Consider the following 26,317-nt stretch of genomic DNA (forward strand, 5'->3'; position numbering starts at 1 on the left):
TGAAATTGCTCGTTAATTTTCACTAGCAGGTGGGTGTGCACTTGATAAAGCTAGAAATGAAATTATGAATATTTTTGTACTGGATCAGGTTTCAGACCCACATACTTACCTTTGGAGGAGACCTAGAGAAGATTGCAGTCTTGGGAAAAGGAACGAAATGACTGAACTATACTGTTCCGAGAGATTCAGATCCTCGAAAGAGGAGATACGAATTCGAATCACAGTCCAGCACCAAATTTTTAAACGTCCTAGTTCAATCAAGTACAAGTAAAATAAGAGCCCTGTCCCTTTAAATGGCTATCGGTTCATCAAATAAAATAAAATTTTCTAATGTAAGTAAGCTTACTGGCGGCTGTATTTCTGTTTACCATGACTTCCGCTGTGTCATTTCCCAACGTAAACCGGCTCTGCCCAGTTGGTAATGAAGGAACGTGATGTTTAATGCGGATTCTGGATTATAACGTCTTTCTCTTGAGGTTACCAGAGGTAAAATAAATCTGTTTGTGCCTCTTAAAAGTAAATGCCTGAACCCACGCATTGCACCTGTGATAGCTCGTTCCACCATACCATTGTGGCCACATTACCCAGCCCCAAGAGTGTGCTGTAACGGATGATGTGCTTAGCTTACAAAATTAGTCACGGTGGAAAAAATGCGAGTCTATTAAATGGTCAAGTTGAAGCAAGCTTCTGGCGCAGAGATTATGCTATTCTCATATCAGCAGGATGTAAAGACTCTTCTAGGCATCATAGGCTGGATGTGACGCCATTTTGATTTTTCACAAATTCAGCAAATTTCTTAGTTCGAGAAAATCCACTGTGAAGTGTGAAGTTGCCGGATAATTCGATTATTACTGTTATTATTACCATCATTTTATTCATACCGCTGCTGTAACACAAGTGCTTGAACATCATTTAATGCCTTTTGGTCACTATAGATGTAGTTTCCCAAGAACAGGTTCTTTCCCTGTCTACGGAATCCTTTTCATGTTAATATCAAACACCAGCAATTACTCGTAGATTACTTTAAAACTAAAGTAATTGACGAAGACGTTACTTGGTAACAAAAACGCACTGCCTTTCTTCATTTACTTTCGCCTAGAAATGGCTATCGAGTACTGACAAACCAAAAGGCAAGAGATCTTACTGCCTTCCGATATACGTTGCTGTTAGTTCTTCCACATGATTTGGTCGACATGACCTGTTTCACGTTGTGTATGACAGACAGTGTTTTAGAAAATCTATTGTTTCCCTTTGAAATAAACAGAAGTATTTTCATTCTAAGCTGTCCAAGTACAAAATTTTCGCAATATTAATTCAAATTTAATATTCGCTTCTATAATGTAGGAAAGTATTTCACAGTCGCAAAACTCGCATCCGAAACGTTGACCTTACACTTAGTCGCTGACCATAAATTCTAGCTCAGAGTGACACCAGTTTAAATAACCTAATGTAGCGAAGACTGTTTGCCAGTGCTCTTTCTCACCGGAAAATGCGCAATTCACTCATTTGGCTCCATAAGTACACTGTAACAGTAATTTCTGTGTGAAATTTGTCAGTAAGCTTTTGCCTTCCAACCGGCAAAATACGGCAGAGTACGGCCGGTAAACAATTCACAAACCTCGATTTAGTGCCAATAAGACGATTTCTTTAAACATTGTCGAAGCTGAGGGAATTTAGTTTCTGCTTAAATCGTCTTAAGCAGCAACGTTCACAGATATCTCAAATAGGCAAAAGCTGAATATCCAGGTACGAAGGTTGTAAAACAAACTTCCCACAGTTTGTGTCAGGTTGATCTTTTCGTCTGATAACACTGCTTAAGTATTTTGTCTAAGAGGTATCACAAGTAGTATCCCTGTAGCTGTGGGAATCATTGGTTGAAAACGAGTTTAACACCAATGGGTACAGTGCTGCTAAATTTTCACAATTATTATCAACCTAAGTCTGAGTTCATCCACAAACTGAGGCGTATTTATAATATTGGAGCTAGACTGTGTATCCTTGTCTTTCTTGAGTGGTCATTGGAAGGCGTTTACACACACGTATACAATACTATGAATACTTCGAACGCTATGGTTAACGTTGCTCTCATAAACTACTTTTTTTTTAATTCTTCTGGGTCTTCAGCGTGCAATATGTGTTGTAGATACAGTCTCAGACCAAAAAATTGACCGCCGAGTCGTTCACGTAAGGTGGACAATACAGTCGTGCTCCTCTCAGAATTCTATGTCTGGCAATATGCTCGATCTAGCAACATGTAGACTGCGGCACTTCCCAGAGGAAGTCTTGACTCCAGTCGTAGTACATTACTCTTGACTACGACCGTAGTCTTGAGGTAAAACGCGAGACCAGCTAATATGATATTGTAGATTCGCTTGAATTACACTCATAGCTTAAGCACCGAGAGGAAAGGGGCGATAAAAATTTTGTCGATATGTGCTTTCGGTCGCCAGACGTCATATTAGCTGGTCTCGCGTTTTACCTGAAGACTACGGTTGTGTTCCAGCAGCGGTATGAATAAAATGATATTAATAATAACAGTAATAATCGAATTATCAGGCAACTTCACACTTCACAGTGGATTTTCTCGAACTAAGAAATTTGCTGAATTTGTGAAAAATCAAAATGGCTTCACATCCAACCTATGATGCCTAGAAGAGTCTTTACATCCTGCTGACATGAGAATAGCATAATCTCTGCGCCAGAAGCTTGCTTCAACTTGACCATTTAATAGACTCGCATTTTTTCCACCGTGACTAATTTTGTAAGCTAAGCACATCATCCGTTACAGCACACTCTTGGGGCTGGGTAATGTGGCCACAATGGTATGGTGGAACGAGCTATCACAGGTGCAATGCGTGGGTTCAGGCATTTACTTTTAAGAGGCACAAACAGATTTATTTTACCTCTGGTAACCTCAAGAGAAAGACGTTATAATCCAGAATCCGCATTAAACATCACGTTCCTTCATTACCAACTGGGCAGAGCCGGTTTACGTTGGGAAATGACACAACGGAAGTCATGGTAAACAGAAATACAGTCGCCAGTACGCTTACTTACATTAGAAAATTTTATTTTATTTGATGAACCGATAGCCATTTAAAGGGACAGGGCTCTTATTTTACTTGTACTTGATTGAACTAGAGACGTTTAAAAATTTGGTGCTGGACTGTGATTCGAATTCGTATCTCCTCTTTCGAGGATCTGAATCTCTCGGAACAGTATAGTTCAGTCATTTCGTTCCTTTTCCCAAGACTGCAATCTTCTCTAGGTCTCCTCCAAAGGTAAGTATGTGGGTCTGAAACCTGATCCAGTACAAAAATATCCATAATTTCATTTCTAGCTTTATCAAGTGCACACCCACCTGCTAGTGAAAATTAACGCGCAATTTCAATGTCTGTTCATGTGTTTCCAACAATCGCAACAGGTGTCGTTATTTCTGGTCAAACACGCACACATCTTACTGTTCATGAGTAAGCAACTGATACTTAGGCTATATTCGTGGATGCACGGTAGGTGTGCAGTTCGATTGTCGCTTAGGCACAAAAGTTTGTATCCTTATTTTAGATTCAGACACCTAGCGGCTCGTAAGAAAAACCGATACGTAACATTTGATTTTTCTTAGTTAACAGTCGGATTACGTGTTGGGTTCGTATCTCCGTCACAGAACTTCACATCATGCACTTCCTCTTTAAACGCATGCACACTTTGTTACTTCAGAATGGAGGTATATCAGACATCTTTCGTGGTTAGATAACAGGGACGAAAGAGTCTTGATAGGAGTCACGGTTTATTACAAAAATTGTCGTCTTTTATTTTCAAGTTTAGATTTGGTTACTGGTATTGGCCAAAATTTCGGTAATTCATGACTCTTCATGGCTAATCATCAATATGATGTGATTAGATTAGATTAGATTACATTAGATTAACTCTTGTTCCATAGATAATGAATACGACATTTCGTAATGATGTGGAACGTGTCATTTTAATGAAAGATTTCTTTAAATACCATGATTCAATTTCTTTACAACAATTTTTTACACTCTCTCTCATTGCTTTTTATTTACCTCTCTCTCTCTCTCTCTCTCTCACACACACACACACACACACACACACACACACACACACACACACACAAACACACACACACACACACACACATTCTTTTTTATTTTTATTTGTGTGTTGTGCTCGACTATCGGCGAGGCACGAAAACGCCTGTGAATGACTTTCTTAGTTTTGAGTACACTTACGAAAGAAATATAAAAACAACAATGAGAGTTACTGATTTACGACGCTCAGTTTGCAGTCAGTTCTGAGTATTATTAGTAACTACGCTCCAGTCCCTAAACCTAGTTACAGAAAGCGAATCAGACGCATTACGTATTCCAGGCCGTAGCAGCCGCGACTTGGTGACACCAGCTATGGTCACTTCCCAGACCGCTGTAGGATCACATCGGTTCGTCTTCTTCCTGCTGGTACTGTAACTGAGATTTGGCAACAAGGCAACGTATGTTTGGCATCTCTGTGATCGACGAGTTACTTCCTGGTGTGCACGGAATTAAGCCTCAAAGTTCACTTGATTTTACCTGTCATTTCCATTGCATAATCTGAGTTATTATCGCTTGAAGGGTAACAAAAGATTGAAAATTTACGGTTTTCAGCCCAGGAAAGTCGTTGCAGGTGGAAACCGCAACTAATCTCGACCTTCAAATAGCGGTTTACGACTTCTAGCTACCATTGCCCTCGTAATAGGAAGCTAAGACCCATACCTCCTCGCCAGCTCTGTGGTAACGTGCTGACCTGTGAAAACGCGTCTGTTACGGTTCGCAGTTCCAGTCTCACTGACTGTAACGTTTTTATCCCTTCTGTGAAAGAGCTACAAGCAGTCAGATCAAACATCAATAAGGAAATCGCAAGAAAATGCTTTCAGCTCATAGTGCAATGTTGAAAAACTTACAATGCTGCACAACAGGTAAGGCCTCTTTCCGCTGCTGACAAGCGAATTTTGGGTTTCTAGGAATACATAACTATATTTATGAAATGCCACATTTGCATACCTCTTGAGTATGACACAGCATACCAATTAAACACAGACCCAATCAAAATCTAAGTGAGTAGTATTTTACTAATTCGTGTCGATAGAGGCATGCTTGTGTACAGATAATTTCGTCGTAAGGCTATCATGGGTAGTTTTGTTTCATTTCTTATAATACAGTGCACAATTTTCGTAAGGTTTCCTTTAGTGTTGTTAAAACAATAGTAAACATGAGAGAGAAATTAATCATCAACGATATATGCGAATTCTCTGATGTTACCTATGACAGTCTGACAATGCACATGCAGTTTATTGATTACATGCATGTAGAAAACTTGTTCTGAGTTAAAGCTGTCAAACAAAGTTTGAAGAAGAATAAAATATCACTACCACACGACGGCTAATGTAGAAAATACTTTTCTGACATATTATGGCACGATGCGCTCTCCCTGCACATCTTCGAGATGCATCTGCTGCCTGCTGTCTATTAAACCTGAATAGTACAAAATGTCACAGTAGTTAGCCCTTTTTCCAAATGCGACTACTTTGGGTTGAAAAGTGAAGGGAATTATGTTCAAAGTTCCATTAGATTGATACCTTCAGCAGAGAGCAGAATTGCGTTTTAAAAAATGTAGCACTGAATGTATTCGAACTCGCGACATCTTATCTGTGCTACAAGCTGACACGTAGCTACAGCAGCTCCAGAGCTCGGCAACTATTCCTCCAGAACTTTTGGATTCCACAGCACTGTGAGATTATGCATATGGCCAGGTCTTGACTTCTGAGAGACAAACAGTTACAGCTTTTCTTTTGGACTGAACGACGTTTTCTAGTAACAGATAGCGCAATAGAATAGCTCAAGTGGAAAGGAACACTTCCTATTTAAACTTCTGCATCCTACACTGTTGGCAGTTGTGTGTAGGTGGCAGTTACGTGATTTTATTTCTGTGATTACAAAATAGTCGAATGTATGCACTGGGTAGCCGAGGCAGCTAGTTCATGGTGATTCGGTCAACCAAGTAAATGAATTTACTGAACATGCTGCAAATTACTACAGGGAGCCTGTGTGTCAGAATTCTCATCCAGTGTGGCGCAACTGCGTTACGATAGAAAAATGACTCGCGGAGAAGAGGATTTCGTGGTCTGTTGGACGGATGGTAGGTTGTTATACCTATGGTCTGGGTTCGATTCCCACTTCCGTCAATGATTTTAGATAGGGAGAGACATATTCCATTCTCTCCTGGCTACACCAAGTGAAGGAGATATAATGGCTGCGTGGTCTGAAAATTCACATTAAAGATGATATTCCTTCTTTACCAAGTAGACGGTAGGTTGAACCACAATAAAGTCTGGAGTGGCGACATGTAGGAACTCTATCACCAGTAACCTTTCTTATACTAGTTACTTATTTCAAGTGACGACACAAACGCTATGTATGGTCACAGGACACTTATTCCATCTTTTATTTGAGCTTCTGTATGTCGATAAAATTGGTTCTAAACTGGGAATGCAACTCAGACCGCCCTTAACGCGGAATTTGATCCCTTCGTGGCAATACAGCTCGGCTACAATTTGTTCTTAGTTCAAAACTGCAGATTCCTCAACACCTTCACATATTACGCGTGAATGGGATCGAATCCCGGCCCGGCACTAAAGATTTAACTATGTATTATCAAGCTCCATCATGAGAACACCTATCTGCTGGTGGATAATAATTTTGATTTTTAATGTATTTTCATTCGTTGTCAACACTAACGATATCTGACGTTTTTAACTCCCAGTGAGACACAGAACTATTTGCGAGATGACTGTAAGTTCAAGATGCTATTCTGAGCAGCTGGTGGAGAAAAATTCGGTAGCTGACGTCTCTTTGTGTGTAGTCAACAACGATATGTGTGGGGCTCTATTCCCAGTGAGCGCTGAACTCTTCGTCATATTATTTCAGTTCGTCGTGTCATTGAAATGGCTCTAAAAACGGTTCAAATGGCTCTGAGCACTATGGGACTCAACTGCTGACGTTATTAGTCCCCTAGAACTTAGAACTAGTTAAACCTAACTAACCTAAGGACATCACAAACATCCATGCCCGAGGCAGGATTCGAACCTGCGACCGTAGCGGTCTTGCGGGTCCAGACTGCAGCGCCTTTAACCGCACGGCCACTTCGGCCGGCTTGTCATTGAATGTTCATACATATTCTCAACTAGCTGCTCGTGAATAACTTTAATTTTTAATGTCATTTTGTGTTAAATAGTTCAAATGGTTCAAAAGGTCCTGAGCACTATGGGACTTAACTTCTAAGGTCATCAGTCCCCTAGAACTTAGAACTACTTAAACCTAACTAACCGAAGGACATCACTCACATCCATGCCCGAGGCAGGATTCGAACCTGCGACCGTAGCGGTCACGCGGTTCCAGACTAAAGAGCCTAGAACCGCACGGCCACACCGGCCGGCCCCCACCATCTGGTATCAATGCATTACCCTATCATCCATTATATATAATCATTTTCATAGTACACTTGATATTATAGATGAGTAGGACACAAGACAGGACATAGATAATGTCCGTTTGACGTCAACAGTGTGTAACATTTTACTTTTTTTGAATAGGACAATGTTCCTCTCCAATAATTTTTAGATTAGTTACAATAAGCTTACGCTGCAAGAGAATTCGCTTGTATTTTTCAATATGTGGTCTGTTGTCGGTTTGAAGGCCTTCCATAACATCGGCAACGTAGTGCAACTCCACCGAGGGCTGTTTGGACTAGGGTGGAGATAGCAATGTGAAAGTTGCGAGCTGTCGAAGACGATCTTCATATTCCTAATGCGATTAGGACATCGTATACTCTTGACGACGTTTAGCACCTGTGCAGTCAGTCACCCAATTTCAGAATTCGAGTAATCCTGCTAAATTCCCAAAATATTGTCTTTTTATATTGATGAGTAATATGGATAGTCGTCACGTTCATGTGCCGTCTACAACGCAAATTTAATGTTACCATCCTAGGAACTAACCTGCAATACGTTTTGTATTTCATAATCAGAACTATCTGCATTAACCGTCATCAGAGCAACGTCAGGGAACAGAATGCAGCAGTGCCTTGCTACCTACTTGAGGACCTGCTTGAGTCGTGTTCTAAGGAAAGGGTAGTTGCTGGTTCACATTATATTACACTAGCGAGAAGTACCGACTTTTCCTTTTCTCTGCAAACATCAGAACTAAATTCAGTAACTAAATGCTAAGAATATATTTGCATTGTGCCAACTCAAAGATCAATAGATATGGATATAGATATAGATACAGATTTTTATATTTAAAGCCATTCTCGTTCTGCGTTGGAATAAACATCATTCATTATTTGCTTGTTCTTGTTACGATTGTTATTGTCATTCTCTCACTCGCAAGAGTTTTCGCATTCCTATTTGGTATCGATGCACATGAAGAGTGGCTATGAAAGAAGGGAATACTGAATGTTACGTCATGGAGAATACACTCATTTACTTCGGCTCCTCGTGACCTACGCTACAGGAGAAGTGAGATACATAAAGTTGACAGTGTGAGGACAGACCTGGTAGCACAACTGTGCAACTACACAGTGTTACCAGATAAAATGGTGCTGCGGAATCGAAAGTGTAGTACGGACTTTGCCACAGTAGCAGACAGCTGGTAATTTAGGACCATGACCGTGGATTACACTTTGGTCAGTGCTGGTTAGAGTGCTGCAACTGTAAATAGAAGGCTTTGTTTGATAGTCTTATGCTGATGCTGTCTGAATAAATTATGCCATTGGATACAAAGCGGTTTAGTTTTGAGACCTAACCCACGAGGGGGGAAGGCACAGTGGTCTGCTTCAGGAATTCCAAGCAATAAAACACAAAAAACAACCCAGGAAGGGAGACATGCATTTGGAATCTGTTCATCGTTACGGGGTCAAACAAGAGGGTAACATTACTGAAACAATGATCGGGCTACTTAGTATATAATAGAGCATACAGATTTCAAGGAGGAAACGTATGAAGACGCAGACTTCCTCGTTATCAATATGTGCGGCATATCTTTCGTGTTAACGAAAGTAAATTCCTGCTTTACCTCTTCTTACGTGTCAAATGAAATGAATGCCATGAGGAATAGAATATTTGTTGACTGCGTCTCTTCTTGCTTCCATCCTTACCAACATATTTCTTCATTCTCGTGGTAATCATGACATTCTATGTGTATGCTGCAAAAGATTGCAAGTGGACAAATTCGACATCGAGGTGCAAAGCGTTATATTCAATTCGACTAAGCTTACGGTGTATTTTTACTTCGTTTGTATTTTTAGATGATTATGAACGTTATGGAAAATTATCTCACATGCTTTATGTTGAATGAGAAACATTGAATGATCCGTTTTGCTTTCCCTACGTTGAAATGATATAATGTCGGCGTCAACAGCCTTCTTCCACGCCGGAAGCTGAAACTTGTATCATTCTGGATTAATGATTGAATGTCTCATATGTATACATAGCCCACAAGGCGACGTCAGAAACCATCAGGGGAGAACGCCGCATAAAAACCAAACGTGCCCGCGCGTCTGCACTCTGAAGAACCGTATCGGAGAATCACGGCAAGCATTTCGCTGAAGAGCTGCCTCGTCAGAGAGCCTAGAAATGGCAGCGTCGTAGCAAGTATTTGTCAACACTCTGATAGTGCATTTACTTCCGGGTGTAGGTCGGCGTTAGCTCGCTAAATTCTCTTGACATTCGTTTTCCACATCGAAGACTCGTACGATATAATCCACTGCAAGATGACACAATTAGAAAGTATATTTAATTTCTGGACTCCAAGAACGGCGTTCTTCACATAAGTAACACCTGTTTGTGTGTGCATTCGGGAGGACGACGGTGCAATCCCGCGCCCGGCCATCCTGATTTAGGTTTTCAATGATTTCCCTACATCGCTTCAGGCAAATGCCGGGATGGTTCCCTAGGAAGGGCACGGCCGATTTCCTTCCCCATCCTTCCCTAATCCGAGCTTGTGCTCCGTCTCTAATGACATCGTTGTCGACGGGACGTTAAAACAGTAATCTCCACCTCCTCTGTTCGTGTGTTTAAGGTTGCGTTTTGAGGCTCAGGCAACATGGCAGTGACTATATTCCGCCTCTGGTCGCCAGTGTGTCGTTAGCTCAGAGGTTCCCTTGTGCGTTGCAGTGCTTGTGCTATAAGACATAGCAGTTCGAATCACGGTAGAAGCCGCTGACTACAACCTTTTATTTTCCATTTTAATTAATGGAGTTGCAAACTGCTAGTAAAAATTTCTTATGCGAAATCTGAAGAATGCCTTTAAACATCAATCTTCGTCCAATTTCGACTTAGTAAATTAATATCATGGATTTCTGCTTTGCAAATTCCAAGGTGCTTCACTGTAAAATAGACCCTGAAAAGATTCAAACCGACTGTCAACGATATAAATTTGAGCTTTGTTCGTCATATAGGTCTAACATGTCAGAAGGTTGTTTATGAAGTGCACATGTTCATTAATATAGTTCCCTTCTTCTAAATTTTTGCAATAGCATTTAACTGTAGACGTTTTCTAACACCGGCGTTAGCAATTCCTTTCCGTTCTCTGAAACCTTCAAAACGACAAATTTTTCTGGTTTAAATCTGATGACCTTAACTATCACTTCCGTTCAACAATAAATACTTCATGAACCCATACATGGAACTCCAAATGTGCAGTGTTGCTGCACTGCTACAGAGCATGCATTGCAAGGTATTCACACAGTTTATCGCATAGACTTACCATAAGGAATGAAACAAGAACTGTAATACACTTTACACCACAGACGCTCACTCTGGCTTGACGAAAACATCCAAACATTGACCAAAAGTTGCACAAATAATTGAGTTTGAAAGGAAAAGAAACGAGGTATGAAGCATTTATAAATTCATCGAATGTAGTGAGGTGGTTTAATTTCGTCCCAGTCTATAAAATTAATTTCGGGCCATACTCAGCTCTTGCCGATTAATGTAATATAATACCCGCCTACTAATCAGGGCGTCTGTCTCCGTTGCTTTTGAGCGTGAATGGAAATTGTAGAAATTTTCTGTGGAGCAACATTTAATAATAAAGCGTTTTAAATCATCAAAAGCGATGAGCGGTAGCAGGCGCTTTCGATAAAGAACGGGGGAGTGCAGCGCCGCTGCTGTCGCCACGGCCGCTGCCAGTAGCCAGCAAATGGATCCCGGAGCTTTGCCGCATACGGCGTCCAGAGGAGGACAGTCTGCAGGAAATCTGCCGCAAAATCTTTACTGGATAAAGTTTTGATATCGGTGTGTCACAAAGCGAAATAGATTGAATCTGCGCTACCATTACATTCACGTCTTCAGCATTCAGACAGAAGAGGCTATAAAAATATTTTATGCCAGCTGCTCTCGATCCACTGACATTATGAACAGAAACAACGCACGCTACCGCTAGACCACAGGCGTAACCAGCCTAGAGTTTCTCTATCATGGGACAAGTTTTCCTCCAGGAAGTGCCGCAGTCTACAGTGTTGCCAGATTGTGCAGATAACCGGACTTAGAGAATTAGCGAGTTGGCCAGTTTTTTTGTCCCATGTCGCGATCGGCGCGGACTTAGCCCCTGAAGCGGCCGGCCGCCGGTCAAGTTTTATGTCAAAGAGTGTACAATTAGTTATTTTATGTATACTACAAACTGCGATAAGGGGTAGTGTTTCCCCGTTATGCGATAACTTACATCGAATGCTCGCCTTCGTAATAGTCTTACTTGGAGGTTTTTTCATACAACGAGGCTTAAAATTATAATTACTTACAAATCCAAATCGTTTAAGAAATTTATTTACCTACATTGTTAATATTCCTTGTTTGTTAACTTATCGTATTAACCCTCCTATTCCTACCAATTATGACGCGAAAACAGATACAAATTAAAGAAACTGGAGAAACCATCTGGAAAACTTAAGCAAGGTCTCTGCTTCGCACTCGCGTGCCTTGGTCGCTACGCCAGTGCCGCTTCCGTCGAATAGCGTTTACCTGACGGTACATAAACAGAAGCCGAAAAAGCTTTTTCCCTTCATTTCTAGAAAAATATGCGTTTGCGGACAGCATATATCGTAATAAAAAATGCTCAGTTTTCAATTATCTGTCAATCCCGTCAGTTTTGAATCGATTGCGCCTTATGAACTTCATCGGTGGTTTTCTCAAAAAGCGACCGGTGAATCTCTGACCCCGCCGGGAATCGAACCCGGGAACCCAGGCGCGGGAGCCAACAGTGTCGATTAACATTATACATCGTCTCCAAGGCTGTTATAATGCCAGTCACATATGGGATGAACAACTTGTGTAATATCTTGAACGCCTTGTGTACTGGCCCAGGACACCAATGTCTATCATGGAGAGTCCTGCCTGGTGGAACTTGAGTATATTCAGCAGCGGTCCCTGCATGAAATGGTTTTGGAACCTGATGCTTGTTGCCCGTTGAGTAAGTCTGGGATTCCATTGGTCACCATCTCACTTGAGACACTTAGACTCTCATCGAGTTGCCGAATATTTCCAACAGACGTGCGTGGTACCAACTTGTGATTATGTTCTGGGATCTAATTATTTTCCATTTCATTCAGTTTTTTTGGTGTGCTGGCTCTCTTTATCAAAGGAGTGTCTATTTCAGCAAATATTGATTTTTGGCATATAGCATTGTATTATTGTTTCAGACGTTCAATAATTTCACTATGCCATATGGGAACTGAATTTTATTGGTTCCTTAATTATGCTTCATAATTTCCATAAACAATTGTGCCTTAAAAATGTCAGTACTTGTTTTACTATCCTCTCTTAGGCCTCTGACCTGCTGGATTGGCTACCGATGGTAATGATTCTGTTCCAGGTGGTGATGCTGACGGCTGCGATGTCGTTCCCCTTCGTCTTCGCAGACTATCTGGAGCAGATCGGTCACGGCACGGAGGCCATGACTACTCTCACCAGTATATGCATGTCCATTTCCTCATTCTCCGGTAAGCAATACAGTAGTCGTAGTAGCTAACATTCTACTCATCCATCACTGCGAACATTTCCTTCCTATCGATAATTTCACGCGTGGAGGGGCCATTATCGCTTTTACAGGGCGTCTCAGGAGACGTCAATACCAGTTCATGCTTACCGCACAGTATTCCAGCTAGAAGCGCATGTAAATACACAAACAATTTCTGAGTCAAGCGACAGACACCTTCAGACTGAGCAACTAGTCAAAACGTCATCTTTCAAACCATTTACGGCAATTTCTCTTTACCTGTCGTTTCAGGTATAATCGCAGATTTGTGTAGTAATGGATACGATTTTTTAGGCGCTAGAGATAGATGCAGCTGATTCCATGGGGGTGTGCTTGCTTTCCTGGAATGAAATAGTAAATGAACATATAACTTAATAACAGAAGAATTTCAAAAAGTCTACGTCATTATTAAACGTTCACAGCATTTCTAGATTGGAGAAAGCTTTTGACAATGTTGACTTGACACTCTCTAAGAAGTTCTGAAGGTAGCGGAGACGAAACACAGGGCGCTAAAGGTTATTCACAACTTGTACGACACCATAATGCAGTTATAAATGTTGAAGGATGTGAAAGGGAAGCAGTAGTTGAGAAGGGAGTTAGGCAGGTTTGCGTCCTTATGCCCTATATTAATCAGTCTGTACACTGAGCTAGCTCCGACGGAAACCAAGTTGATGGTTATTGGAGACACAGTATCATTGTTACAGATAGTCTGCGAAAACAAGTTCATAGATGTTGGCCACTGATGAATCGTCTATACGATTGGAGTTAACCCCCTCAGCGTCAGTTATCGCCTGAAGATGGCGCACTGAAGCAACGAAGCTGGTTGCCGTATAATAAACAACATCGTAAGGACAGCTGTGTATGTCCCATTTTATTACATAAATTTGGAAACTGAATTAAAGTCACAGAGAACAAATAAAAACTTTGAGATTTGCTTATTCTTGTTGTGGTCTTCAGTCCGAAGACTGGTTTGATTCAGCTCGTCATGCTACTCTATCCTGTGCAATTCTGTTCATCTCCGAATAACTAATGCAACCTAGCTATATACTTTTTAACCTGCTTACTGTATTCATCTCTTGGTTTCCCATTACAATTTTTTATCCCGCATACATCCCTCCAATACTAAGATGGTGATCCCTTCATGTCTCTCAATGTGTCCTATCGACTGCTCCCTTCTTTTAGTCAACCAGTACCCCAAATTTTTTCCACAATTCTATTCAGTATCTCTTTATTTCTTACATGATCTAATCTTCAGCATTCTTATGTAGTACCACGTTTCAAAACCTACTATTCTATTTTTGTCTGAACTGTTTATCGTCCACGTTTCAATTCCACACAAGGCTACACGCAGACAAATATCTTCAGAAAAGACTTCTTAACTGTTGATTCTATATTCAGTGTTAACAAATTTCTTTTATTCATAAAAGAAATTTGCCATTGCCAGTCTAGATTTTATATCCTGTCTACTTCGGCCATCATCAATTATTTTGCTGCCCAAATAGCTAAACTCATCTCGTTTTCTAATCTGACTCCGCTTATGACATTGCTGTTCTGCCAAAGACAGCAAAGGACTTGGACGATTAGCTGATCGGAATGGGCAGAGTCTTGAAGAGATGAACATCAACAAAGGATAAGCGTAATAGAGTGTAGACGTGTTTATTTCAAATAGGTACTCCTTTCATAGTATTATACTTGGTGGTGACTTCAATCTACCCTCGATACGTTGCCAAAAATACATGTTTAAAGCCGATGGCAGGCATAAGGCGTCGTTCGCAATTGTACTGAATGCTTTCACATAAAATTGTTTCGAACAATTAGTTCAGGAACCTACTCGAAAGTTAAACAGTTGTTATAATATACTTGACCTCTTACCAACAAATAATGCTATGCAAATAGGGAGCATCGTGACGGACACAGGAAATAGTGGCCATAAACCATTTGTAAAGAGACTGAACACCGTAACATCCAAACCCACTAGAAATAAACGCAAAGCAGGTAAAAAAATTTCTTGATGTCTTTCTAAGAAACAGTTTCCATTCTTTCCCATGTGATTATGTAGGCCTAGGCCAGATGTCGTTTGAATTCAAAGAAATTGTATCGCGGGCAGTGAGAGATATGTACTACATAAATTAATAAGAGGTGATACTGATCCCTCGTGGTACACAAAACGAGTCAGAAAACCGTTGCAGAAGCAACGAAAAAAGCAAAAACAAATTTAGAAGGACACAAAATCCTCAATATTGGCGAAGTTTGACGGAAGCCCGAAATTTAGCGCGAATTTCAATGTGAGATTCTTTTAATAGTTTCCGCAACGAAACTCTGTCTCGAAATGTGTCAGAAAACCCAAAGAAATTCTGGTCATATGTACCCCAGCGGCAACGCGCAATCAAAACTTTATTGCGCCATAACAATGGTGATGTCACTGATGACAGTTCCACTATAGCAGAATTACTGAACACGGTTTTCCGAAACTTCTTCACCAAATAAGACGAAGTAAATGTTTCAGAATTCGAATCTAGAACAACTGCCAACATGTATAACTTAGAAGTAGGTATCCTCGGTGTAGCGAAGCAGCTTAAATCACTTAATAAAGGCAAGGCCTCCAGTACAGATTGTATACCAGTCAGGGTCTTATAGAGTATGCTGATACAATAGCTCCATACTTAGCAGTCATATACAACAGCTTGCTCGTCGAAAGGTCCATACCTAAAGACAGGGAAGTTGTACAAGTCACAAAGGAAATAGAAGCAATCCATTGAATTACAGACCCATATCACTAACGTCGATTTGCAGTAGGATTTTGTAACATGTACTGTGTTCGAATATTATGAATTACTTCGAAGAAAAATATTTATAGACAAATAGTCAGCACTGATACAGAAAATACAGTTCTTCTGAAAGACAACTAGTTCTCTATTTTCACGAAGTAATTAGTGATATCCACAAGGGATATTAAATTGATTCCATACTTTTAGATTTCCAGGAGGCTGTCGGCACCGGACTGGATACGTGATTTCCTGTCATAAGGGTCATAGTTCCTAGCAATTGACGGAAAGATATGGAGTAAAGCCAGCCGGCGTGGCCGAGCGGTTCTAGGCGCTTCAGTCTGGAACCGCGAGACCGCTACGGTCGCAGCTTAGAATCCTGCCTCGGGGAAGGATGTGTGTGGTGTCCTTAGGTTAGTTACGTTTCAGTAGTTCTAAGTTCTATGGGACTGATGACCTCAGACGTTAAGCCTCATTGTGCTCAGGGACATTTGAGCCATTTTATCGAGTAAAACAGAAGTAATATCTAGCGTTTCCTAAGGAAGTTTTATTGGCCCTCTGCTGTTTTTTGTGTGTTACAAAAAGGTACGGCCAAAGTTTCAGGAAACATTCCTCACACACAAATAAAGAAAAGATGTTATGTGGACATGTGTCCGGAAACGCTTAATTTCCATGTTAGAGCTCATTTTAGTTTCGTCAGTATGTACTGTACTTCCTCGTTTCACCGCTAGTTGGCCCAATTGAAGGAAGGTAATGTTGACTTCGGTGCTTGTGTTGACATGCGACTCATTGCTCTACAGTACTAGCATCAAGCATATCAGTACGTAGCATCAACAGGTTAGTGTTCATCACGAACGTGGTTTTGCAGTCAGTGCAATGTTTACAAATGCGGAGTTGGCAGATGCCCATTTGATGTATGGATTAGCACGGGCAATAGCCGTAGCGCGGTACGTTTGTATCGAGACTGATTTCCAGAACGAAGGTGTCCCGACAGGAAGACGTTCGAAGCAATTGATCAGCGTGTTAGGGAGCACGGAACATTCCAGCCTATGACTCGCGACTGGGGAAGACCTACAACGACGAGGACACCTGCAATGGACGAGACAACTCTTCGTGCAGTCGACGATAACCATAAAGTAAGCGTCAGAGAAGTTGCTGCTGTACAAGGTAACGTTGAGCACGTCACTGTATGGAGAGTGCTACGGGAGAACCAGTTGTTTCCGTACCATGTACAGCGTGTGCAGGCACTATCAGCAGCTGATTGGCCTCCACGGGTACACTTCTGCGAATGGTTCATCCAACAATGTGTCAATCCTCATTTCAGTGCAAATGTTCTCTTTACGGATGAGGCTTCATTCCAACTTGATCAAATTGTAAATTTTCACAATCAACATGTGTGGGCTGACGAGAATCCGCACGCAATTGTGCAATCACGTCATCAACACAGATTTTCTGTGAACGTTTGGGCAGGCAGGCATTGTTGGTGATGTCTTGATTTTGCCCCATGTTCTTCCACCTACGCTCAATGGAGCACGTTATCATGATTTCATACCGGATACTCTACCTGTGCTGCTACAACATGTGCCTTTACAAGTACGACACAACATGTGGTTCATGCACGATGGAGCTCCTGCACATTTCAGTCGAAGTGTTCGTACGCTTCTCAACAACAGATTCGGTGACCAACGGATTGGTAGAGGCGGACCAATTCCATGGCCTCCACGCTCTCCTGACCTCAACCCTCTTGACTTTCATTTATGGGGGCATTTGAAAGCTCTTGTCTACGCGACCCCGGTACCAAATGTAGAGACTCTTCGTGCTCGTATTGTGGACGGCTGTGATACAATACGCCAATCTCCAGGGTTGCATCAGCGCGTCAGGGATTCCATGCGACGGAGGGTGGATGCATGTATCCTAGCTAACAGAGGAAATTTTGAACATTTCCTGTAACAAAGTGTTTGAAGTCACGCTGGTACGTTCTGTTGCTGTGTGTTTCCATTCCATGATTAATGTGTTTTGAAGAGAAGTAATAAAATGAGCTCTAACATGGAAAGTAAGCGTTTCCGGACACATGTCCACATAACATATTTTCTTTCTTTGTGTGTGAGGAATGTTTCCTGAAAGTTTGGCCGTACCTTTTTGTAACACCCTGTATAAACGACATAATGGAGGAGGCAATTTGAGTGGACCTCTTAGATTGTTTGCAGATGATGTTGTCATTTACCGTCTTGTAAAGTCATCAGATGATCAGAACCAATTGCAAAATGATTTAGATAAGATATCTGTATGGTGCAGAAAGTGTTAATTGACTCTAAATAATGAAAAGTTTGAAACCGTCCACAAAAATACTAAATAGAAATTCGCTAAATTTCGGTTACACGATAAATCACACAAATCTAAAGGCTGTAAATTCTACTAAATACGTATTGATTACAATCATCAATAGCTTAAATCGGAACGATCACATAGATACTGTTGTTGGTAAAGCAAATCAAGGCTGCGATTTATTGGCAGAACACTTACAACGTGCAATAGGTCTACTAAAGTGACTGCCCGCCGTCTTCCATAGTATTGCTATGCGGTATGGGATCCGCATCAGATGGGACTGATGGAGGACATCGAAAAAGTTCAGAGAAGGGAAGCTTGTTTTGTATTATCATGAGATACTGGAGAGGCTGCCGCAGACATGATACACGAATTGCGGTAGCAGGTATAAAACAAAGGAATCTTCCTTTTCGCAGAATCTTCTCGTGAAATTTCATTCACCGACTTTCTCGTTCGATTGCGAAAATATTTTGTTGGCCCACCTACATATGGAGAAATGATGATCATGACAAAATAAGTGAAATCAGAGGTCGCACAGAAAGGTTTGAGTGCTCGTTTTTCCCGGGTGCTATTCGAGGGTGGACAAGTAGATAAATAGCTTGAAGGTGGTTCAATGAACCCTCTTCCAGGAACTTAATTGTGAATTGCCTAGCACAAAGTATTAAATCAAGCGATGCTGAAGGAATTTGATTACGAAATGAGACACTAAAAGTAGTAGATGGGTTTTGCGATTTTGGTGGCAAAACAGCTGACGATGGCGAAAGAGCCTGTGCTCTGGACATGGCAAGAAAAATGAATTTGGAAAGGAGAAATTCGTTAACATACAATGTAATTTTAAATGTTAGGAAGCCTTTTCTGAAGATATTTGTCTGGAATGTAGCGTTGTACAGAAGTGAAGTGTTCATAAACGAAGACAACAGAAACTTTTGAAATGTGGTGCTACAGATGAATGTGAAGGTTAGAGGGGTGTATCCAGCAACTCATAGGAAGTTACTTAAGTAATTTGGAAAAAAGAAATTTATTTTCATCCTAACTGAAAGAAGGGATCGGTTGATGGGACACATCGTGAGGCAACAAGGATTCGGTAATTTGACAATGGAGGGAAGTGTGTGTGTGGGAGGGGGTGGAGTAAATACTGTAGAGACCGAGAGATGAATACAGAAAACAGACTGAAATGGATGTAAGTTAGTGTAGTTATACAGGAATGAAGCATCCGTATTCTTTACTTTCCCAAAGTGTATTGAAGAGTTGACGCTTGTTGATTGTGTGTTGCAGGTCTCCTGTGCAATCAGCTGTTCCGACGATTCTCCTGCAGGCAGATCGGTTTGGTCGGAGCTGCGTTTTACGTCCTCGCTCAGGGGCCGGTGGCGTTTGCTACGTCCTTCGTTCACTTCGTCCTGTCTTCGATTAGCGCTGGTGAGTGACTTACGTTAACGCTGTAGCTAAGAAAGACTGACGCATTGCCTTGATTTAGCATGGCAGCAACTAGGCCGGCGCTAGGCCGGCAACATTTTAACTACTTTGTTGCTACCGTGGCAGTCATTAGTAAATTTGAGTAAAGCTGTAGTGATTATTATGGGGTCTGAACAGTGGATGAAGATACAACTAACTTTCGGAAATGAAAAAGTTGGCGAGGCACAAAGAAACATCATCAATTACTATTATTATTGTTATTATTACTATTGTTACTATTATTTTCTTCAAGGAGCATGGCTGGCTCATGGACTCGTGTTGCTTTCCATCCAATTACCAGGTCGGATGAGAGGAGTTCCCAGTTAGGACAAATGGGAAGGGATTTCTAGTTCCGAAAACCTCCCGAAAGATTCTGTCAGAACCGGGAGGTTGTACTACTTTTATTATCTTTCAGCGAGGCCGTTGTCCAAAACGGCCATTTTTTTCTCTTTGAAATAAAAGGTCGCTAACGGAATGCAGACTCAGACTAAATGGTCCCGCTTTTTAAGAAAATATGTACACAAATAAGTAAGCACATTATTGTAGAAACTGGGGAGGTATGAAGTGAAATATGTCGTTTCGAATCTTGGCCGGAAGAATTACAAACAGCTGCTCTGTTGGTGATAAAACTCCTGTCGCCATGAAGACTGTAATAGTCTGGCGCGTCGTACTAGTAGAATGGCGTCATATCGCGTGCGCCAGCGCAAGAGCTATTTGCACAAGACGCGCCGCACTGTGTCAGCGCATTTGATAACGACTCCTAGAAGCATTGTACACTTCATAGCACACAATAGGCCTCATGGGAGCCACTGTGTAAGGGATGTAATGAGAGCACGATTCAGAAAAAATTTCCGCCGCCTCACGGGCATCAATTAGTTCGTGTCTATTATCTTCAACTATCAAAAATTGTAGCATTGAACAGGAGAGCCATACTGCTGCAAGTCACATGCCTTTCAGTGATGGACAGCGTCTGTCGGTGAACAGTTGTACCATGCGTATCCACCTCTCGCTAAGCGGTTCAAATGGTTCAAATGGCTCCGAGCACTATGGGACATAACATCTGTGGTCTTCAGTCCCCTAGATCTTAGAAATACTTAAACTTAACTAACCTAAGGACATCACACACATCCATGCCCGAGGCAGGATTCGAACCTGCGACCGTAGCGGTCGCGCGGTTCCAGACTGAAGCGCCTAGAACCGCACGGCCACACAGGCCGGCTCGCTTAGCGGTACAGAAACAAAAGACATTGTTACATTGATAAATTATAATTATTATCAATACTAGCTACTTACCTGGCACAGCCCGCGTATGTATTTATTGCGATCTTCTATAATTTCTTCTATTGCCTCATCTCCTCCTCTCCCATCTCTGTTCTTCTCCACCTCCACTCTATCTCAATATCCTTCTGCCCAACTCTATGTCCATTCTGCTCCTCCCCCTATCTCCGTTCACTTTCTCCTCCTCCCTCTGTCCATCTCCTGCTCCCGCCTCTATCTACATCCTCCTCACCCCCTCTAAGACCATTTCCTTCCCCCCTCTCTCTGTCCACCTCCTCCCTCCTCCCCATGTCTCTGTGCATCTGCTCCTCCCTCCCTTCTATGTTCATCTGCTCCTTCCCCCCCCCCCTCTCTGTCCATCTCGTTCTCTTGTCTTTATGACCATCTCCTCCTCTCCCTCTCTCTTTTCATCTCCTCCTCCTACTCCCTCTTTCTGTCCATTCCCCCTCCTTTCTGTCTGTCCATCTTCTATCCTCTCCCCCCCCCCCCTTTATCACCGCCACAGTAGTTCTTTGCAGACAGTAAGTGATATGTGTACCAAGTTTTGTTGAAGTTGATCTGGTGGATTGGGAGGAAATGGAAATGTAGAATATACATACACTATGTGATCAAAAGTATCTGGACAGCTGGCTGAAAATTACAAGTTCGTGGCGCCCAACATCGCTAATACTAGAAGTCAATATGGTGGTCACCCACCCTTTGCCTTGATGACAGCTTCCACTCTCGCAGGCACGCGTTCAGTCACGTGCTGGAAGGTTTCTTGGGGAATGACAGCCCACTCTTCGCGAAGTGCTGCACTGAGGACAGGTATCGATGTCTGTCAGTGAGGCCTGGCAACAAGTCGGCGTTCTAAAACATCCCAAATGTGTTCAATAAGATTCAGGTCAGCACTCTGTGCAGGTCAGTCCATTGTTGTTGTTGTTGTTGTGGTCTTCAGTCCAGAGACTGGTTTGATGCAGCTCTCCATGCTACTCTATCTTGTGCAAGCTTCTTCATCTCCCAGTATCTACTGCAACCTACACCCTTCTCAATCTGTTTAGTTGATTTATCTCTGCCGGCCGTGGTGGCCAAGCGGTTAAAGGCGCTACAGTCTGGAACCGCGCGGCCGCTACGGTCGCAGGTTCGAATCCTGCCTCGGGCATGGATGTGTGTGATGTCCTTAGGTTAGTTAGGTTTAAGTAGTTCTAAGTTCTAGGGGACTGATAACCTTAGAAGTTAAGTCCCATAGTGCTCAGAGCCATTTGAACCATTTTGATTTATCTCTTCGTCTCCTTCTACGTTTTTTACCCTCCACGCTGCCCTCCAATACTAAATTGGTAATTCCTTGATGCCTCAGAATGTGTCCTACCATGCGATCCCTTCTTCTAGTCAAGTTGTGCCACAAATTTCTCTTCTCCCCAATTCTATTCAGTACCTCCTCATTAGTTATGTGATCTACCCATCAAATCTTCAGCATTCTTCTGTAGCACCACATTTCGAAAGCTTCTATTCTCTTCATGTCTATACTATGTATCATCCACGTTTCACTTCCATACATGGCTACACTCCATACAAATACTTTCAGAAACGACTTCCTAACACTATACTCGATGTCAACAAATTTCTCTTCTTGGGAAATGCTTTCCTTGCCATTGCCAGTCTACATTTTATATCCCCTCTACTTCGACCATCATCAGTTATTTTGCTCCCCAAATAGCAAAACTCATTCACTACCTTAAGCGTCTCATTTCCTAATCTAATTCCCTCAGCATCACTCGATTTAATTCGACTACATTCCATTATCCTCTTTTTGCTTTTGTTGATGTTCATCTTATATCCTCCTTTCAAGACACTGTCCATTCCGTTCAGCTGCTCTTCCGGGTCCTTTGCTGTCTCTGACAAAATTATAATGTCATCGGCGAACCTCAAAGTTTTTATTGCTTCTCCATGGATTTTAATTCCTACTCCGAATTTTTCTTTTGTTTCCTTTACTGCTTGCTCAATATACAGATTGAATAACATCGGGGATAGGCTACAACCGTATCTCACTCCCTTCCCAACACTGCCAGCCCATTACAGGGATTTTATTGTCATGTAACCACCCCGACACAGGCCGTGCATTATGAACAGATGCTCGACCGTGTTGAAAGTTCCAATCGCCATCTCCGAATTGCTCTTCAACAGTGGGAAGCAAAAGGTGATTAAAACGTCAATGTAGGCCTGTGCAGTGATAGTTCCACGCAAAATGACAAGGGTGCAAGCCCCCTCCATGAAAAACACGACCACACCGTAACACCACCGCCTCCGAATTTTACTTTTGGCACTACACACTCCGGCAGATGACGTTCACCGGGCATTCTCCATACCCATACCTTGCCACCGGATCGCCACGTTGTGTACTGTGATTCGTCACTCCACACAATGTTTTCCACTGTTCAAACGTCCAATGTTTACGCTCCTTACACCAAGAGAGGCGTCGTTTGGAATTTACCGGACGGATGAGTGGCTTATGAACAGCCGCTCGACCAGGAAATTCAATTTTTCTCATTTCCCCCTAACTGTCATAGTACTTGCAGTGGATCCTGATGCATTTTGTAGTTCCTGTGTGATGGTCTGGATAGATGTCTGCTTATTAAACATTACCACCCTCTGCAAATTTCGGCGGTCTCTGTCAGTCAGCATACGAGGTCGGCCTGTAGGCTTTTGTGCTGTAAGTGTCCCATCACGTTTCCACTTCACTATCACATCGGAATCAGTGGACCTAAGGCTGTTTTGGAGTGTGGAAATCTCGCGTACATACATAGGACACAACTGATACCCAATCACCTGACCACGTTCGAAGTCCGTGATTCGTCGGAGCACCCCATTCTGCTCTCTCACGATTTCTAATGACTACTGAGGCCGCTGAAATGGAGTACCTGGCAGTAGGTGGCAGCACAATGCACCTAATATGAAAAACGTGTATTTTTTGGGGTGTCCGCATGCTTTTGATCACGTAGTATGGATACATGTATACGTCCATCCACTTATATTACATATATGGATTACAAAGATATGTCAGATTCATACATCAATGTTATACTGACGATCTATCGACTGTATCGTTCATTCACCATATATTTCGAATTTTCATAATTATCTATACTTTAGCTGGATATTGGACGTGAGTATCAACTTCTTCATCACACAATTTGTCAATTAAGCTTAAATTATACAATACTAGTCTGCAAAACACCAATATGGCATAGTTTGTAATCACTGTCTTACGAAGAATGTATTGTGTACAAATATTCAGATATTTCAAAAGGCATAAGACGAGAATAATACATTATTAGAAAATCGAGTGAAATTTGATAGTTTCAGGTAAAATACAATCATTTAAACAAATCATGGATCAGTTTTCAACAACTTTCACGAGTTTTTTAACTCGAAGAACGTCACTAAACGCTGGGTTTCGCGACAGTTCACACTCATTAAAAAAGCGCGCCGAACAGAGACGGCATGCTTTAGACGCCGACTCACATTGGCTGAGTGCTGCGTGTATCAATATCATATCGAGACAAAATGCCAAAGCAAGCACTGGAAGAATGTGGATTCACCACTGCCGAAAAAGGCAGAGACCCAACTACCTTCGAGCATGGTGATGATTCGTTTTTAGGACTGTCATGGTTCGATGCTGACAGATTATTTTCGTAAGGGGCAAACAGACAAAACATCATACCACGGAATTCTCCTGACTGGCCTGACAACTGGTGACGGCTTCCTCTTGCTTCGGGTGAAGAAAGGATTGCGCACCAGGCAGTTCCAGAATTTTCGAGGTGTAACTTTTCTGAACAGCTAGAATGCAGACGTCTACAGCCAAAGTCTGTGCCAAGTACTCCATCGTCGGGAAAACTGTTACATTTCGAGATTAATACGTAGAGAAGGGCTAACTTCACGACCAAGTTTAATGGCGCCAGCTAGATTTTTTCGATTTGACAATAAATGTTTTGTGACTATACTTCTCAAAAATCGGAAGCGTTTAAGAAGCGTCCCACAATATGACAGCACTTGTTACATCTAATTACGTACTAGAATCGTGAAAAAAAGGCAGAAAAATTGGTGATCTGTTGGGGATATGCTTTTAAATCGTCTTGAGCAAATCTGGGATGCCATTTAAATGTTTCTAAAATGTTGAGACACTCCTTTGTGCACAGTAACAGATTGTCAATTAAACAGATTCGAGTTACTTTTAAAAATTTTTGATTTTCTGTAAGATTCTTTATGTAACTTCGTTCCTGCCCAAAAAAATTTGTAACCGCTTACTTCACAGCTTTTTTTCGTACGTGGAACTTGAGACCCTGTCCGTCAGCTTTCTTCTAGTCTCGTATTTTGAAAGGAGCTATTACTTCTGAATTTTGACTGGTTGTTGGCAACAAATTTCATACAGGAATGAATGTGCTGTTTCAGTAAATAAAATGTTCTATTTCACTGTTACCACGTTCATTGGTCTACAAGAGGTGCAAGTGTTAACACAAGGAAGATTAGGGTTTTTCGTACCGTCGATGACAGGGTTTTTAAGAGACGAAACACACCAGCAGGAAGAATGGAAAAGGATTGGAAGGCAGATCGATTATGACATATCAAAAAGATCCTTCTTTAAGCGATTTAGCGAAACCACGGAAAACTTAAATCTGGTGGTCGGAGGGGTACTGGAACTGCCGTGAGTCTAGTGCTTACGACCGCGTCACCTCCCTTAGTAAGTGTTAACACGCATCACAGCTGACTCTTCTAAACACTTAGATCTCCACAGAGCAGTTGGGAGCAAGTATCCACAGCAAACAAACATGCAAAGCTACCTGGTTTTACAGCATGTTTATATGAAAATCTTTTTAATTAATGCAAATACTCTTCCCGGGTTCGTTGTCAGATCGTATTATGCAAATACTACAGTATTTCGTCGATACAACTGTTGGACTTCTTCAGGTAGTGGTATTTGCTGTTGTCACTGCTGCTAAGCGAGACTGATAACAGGCGCGCGATGGCGTCGAAATTTATCAATCCAAGAGCAGGCAGCACGCTTGCGCCGGAAGACGCCGGCAGTTGGAGGAAAGCGGCGACTGTAGTGACCCTTGCCGGGAGCCGAAGAGAAGCCTTTCGAGCGTGTGCTGTGGGCAAACACTGTGCCTCCGGACGCTCCTGTGATTAAAAGTTGAACAAAATTCTGCAGTACACTGTGTCCCGTCGTGAATGGGAGATTCTGTTTCTTCTGTTTCGATATCATGTGAGCCATTGTTGGCTTCCTGTTGATAACATTATCCGTCGTATCGATATGTATGGCCTCCTTAAAAACCAGGTCCCAGAAACAAGCTCTGAATAAAACTTCAGTCTGCTTTGGGGTAACTCATCACTGAGTAAAAGAATGTTCATTGCACAAAAGCGTGTAATCAGAATAAT

At 41.9% G+C, this 26,317-nt stretch overlaps 1 protein-coding gene across 1 annotated transcript in view; it reads left to right on the forward strand.

The window, feature by feature from the left end:
• LOC126252910 (monocarboxylate transporter 13-like) overlaps positions 1 to 26,317 on the forward strand; it is a 126,733-nt gene that overhangs the window by 46,000 nt on the left and 54,416 nt on the right. The window contains exons 3-4 of the mRNA XM_049953891.1: positions 12,921 to 13,047; positions 19,448 to 19,588. Of these exons, the coding sequence (XP_049809848.1) occupies positions 12,921 to 13,047; positions 19,448 to 19,588 (268 nt within the window). The remainder of the gene's footprint in view (positions 1 to 12,920; positions 13,048 to 19,447; positions 19,589 to 26,317) is intronic.

Source organism: Schistocerca nitens, chromosome 4 (genome assembly GCF_023898315.1).
Source record: "Schistocerca nitens isolate TAMUIC-IGC-003100 chromosome 4, iqSchNite1.1, whole genome shotgun sequence".
Classification (NCBI taxonomy): domain Eukaryota; kingdom Metazoa; phylum Arthropoda; class Insecta; order Orthoptera; family Acrididae; genus Schistocerca; species Schistocerca nitens.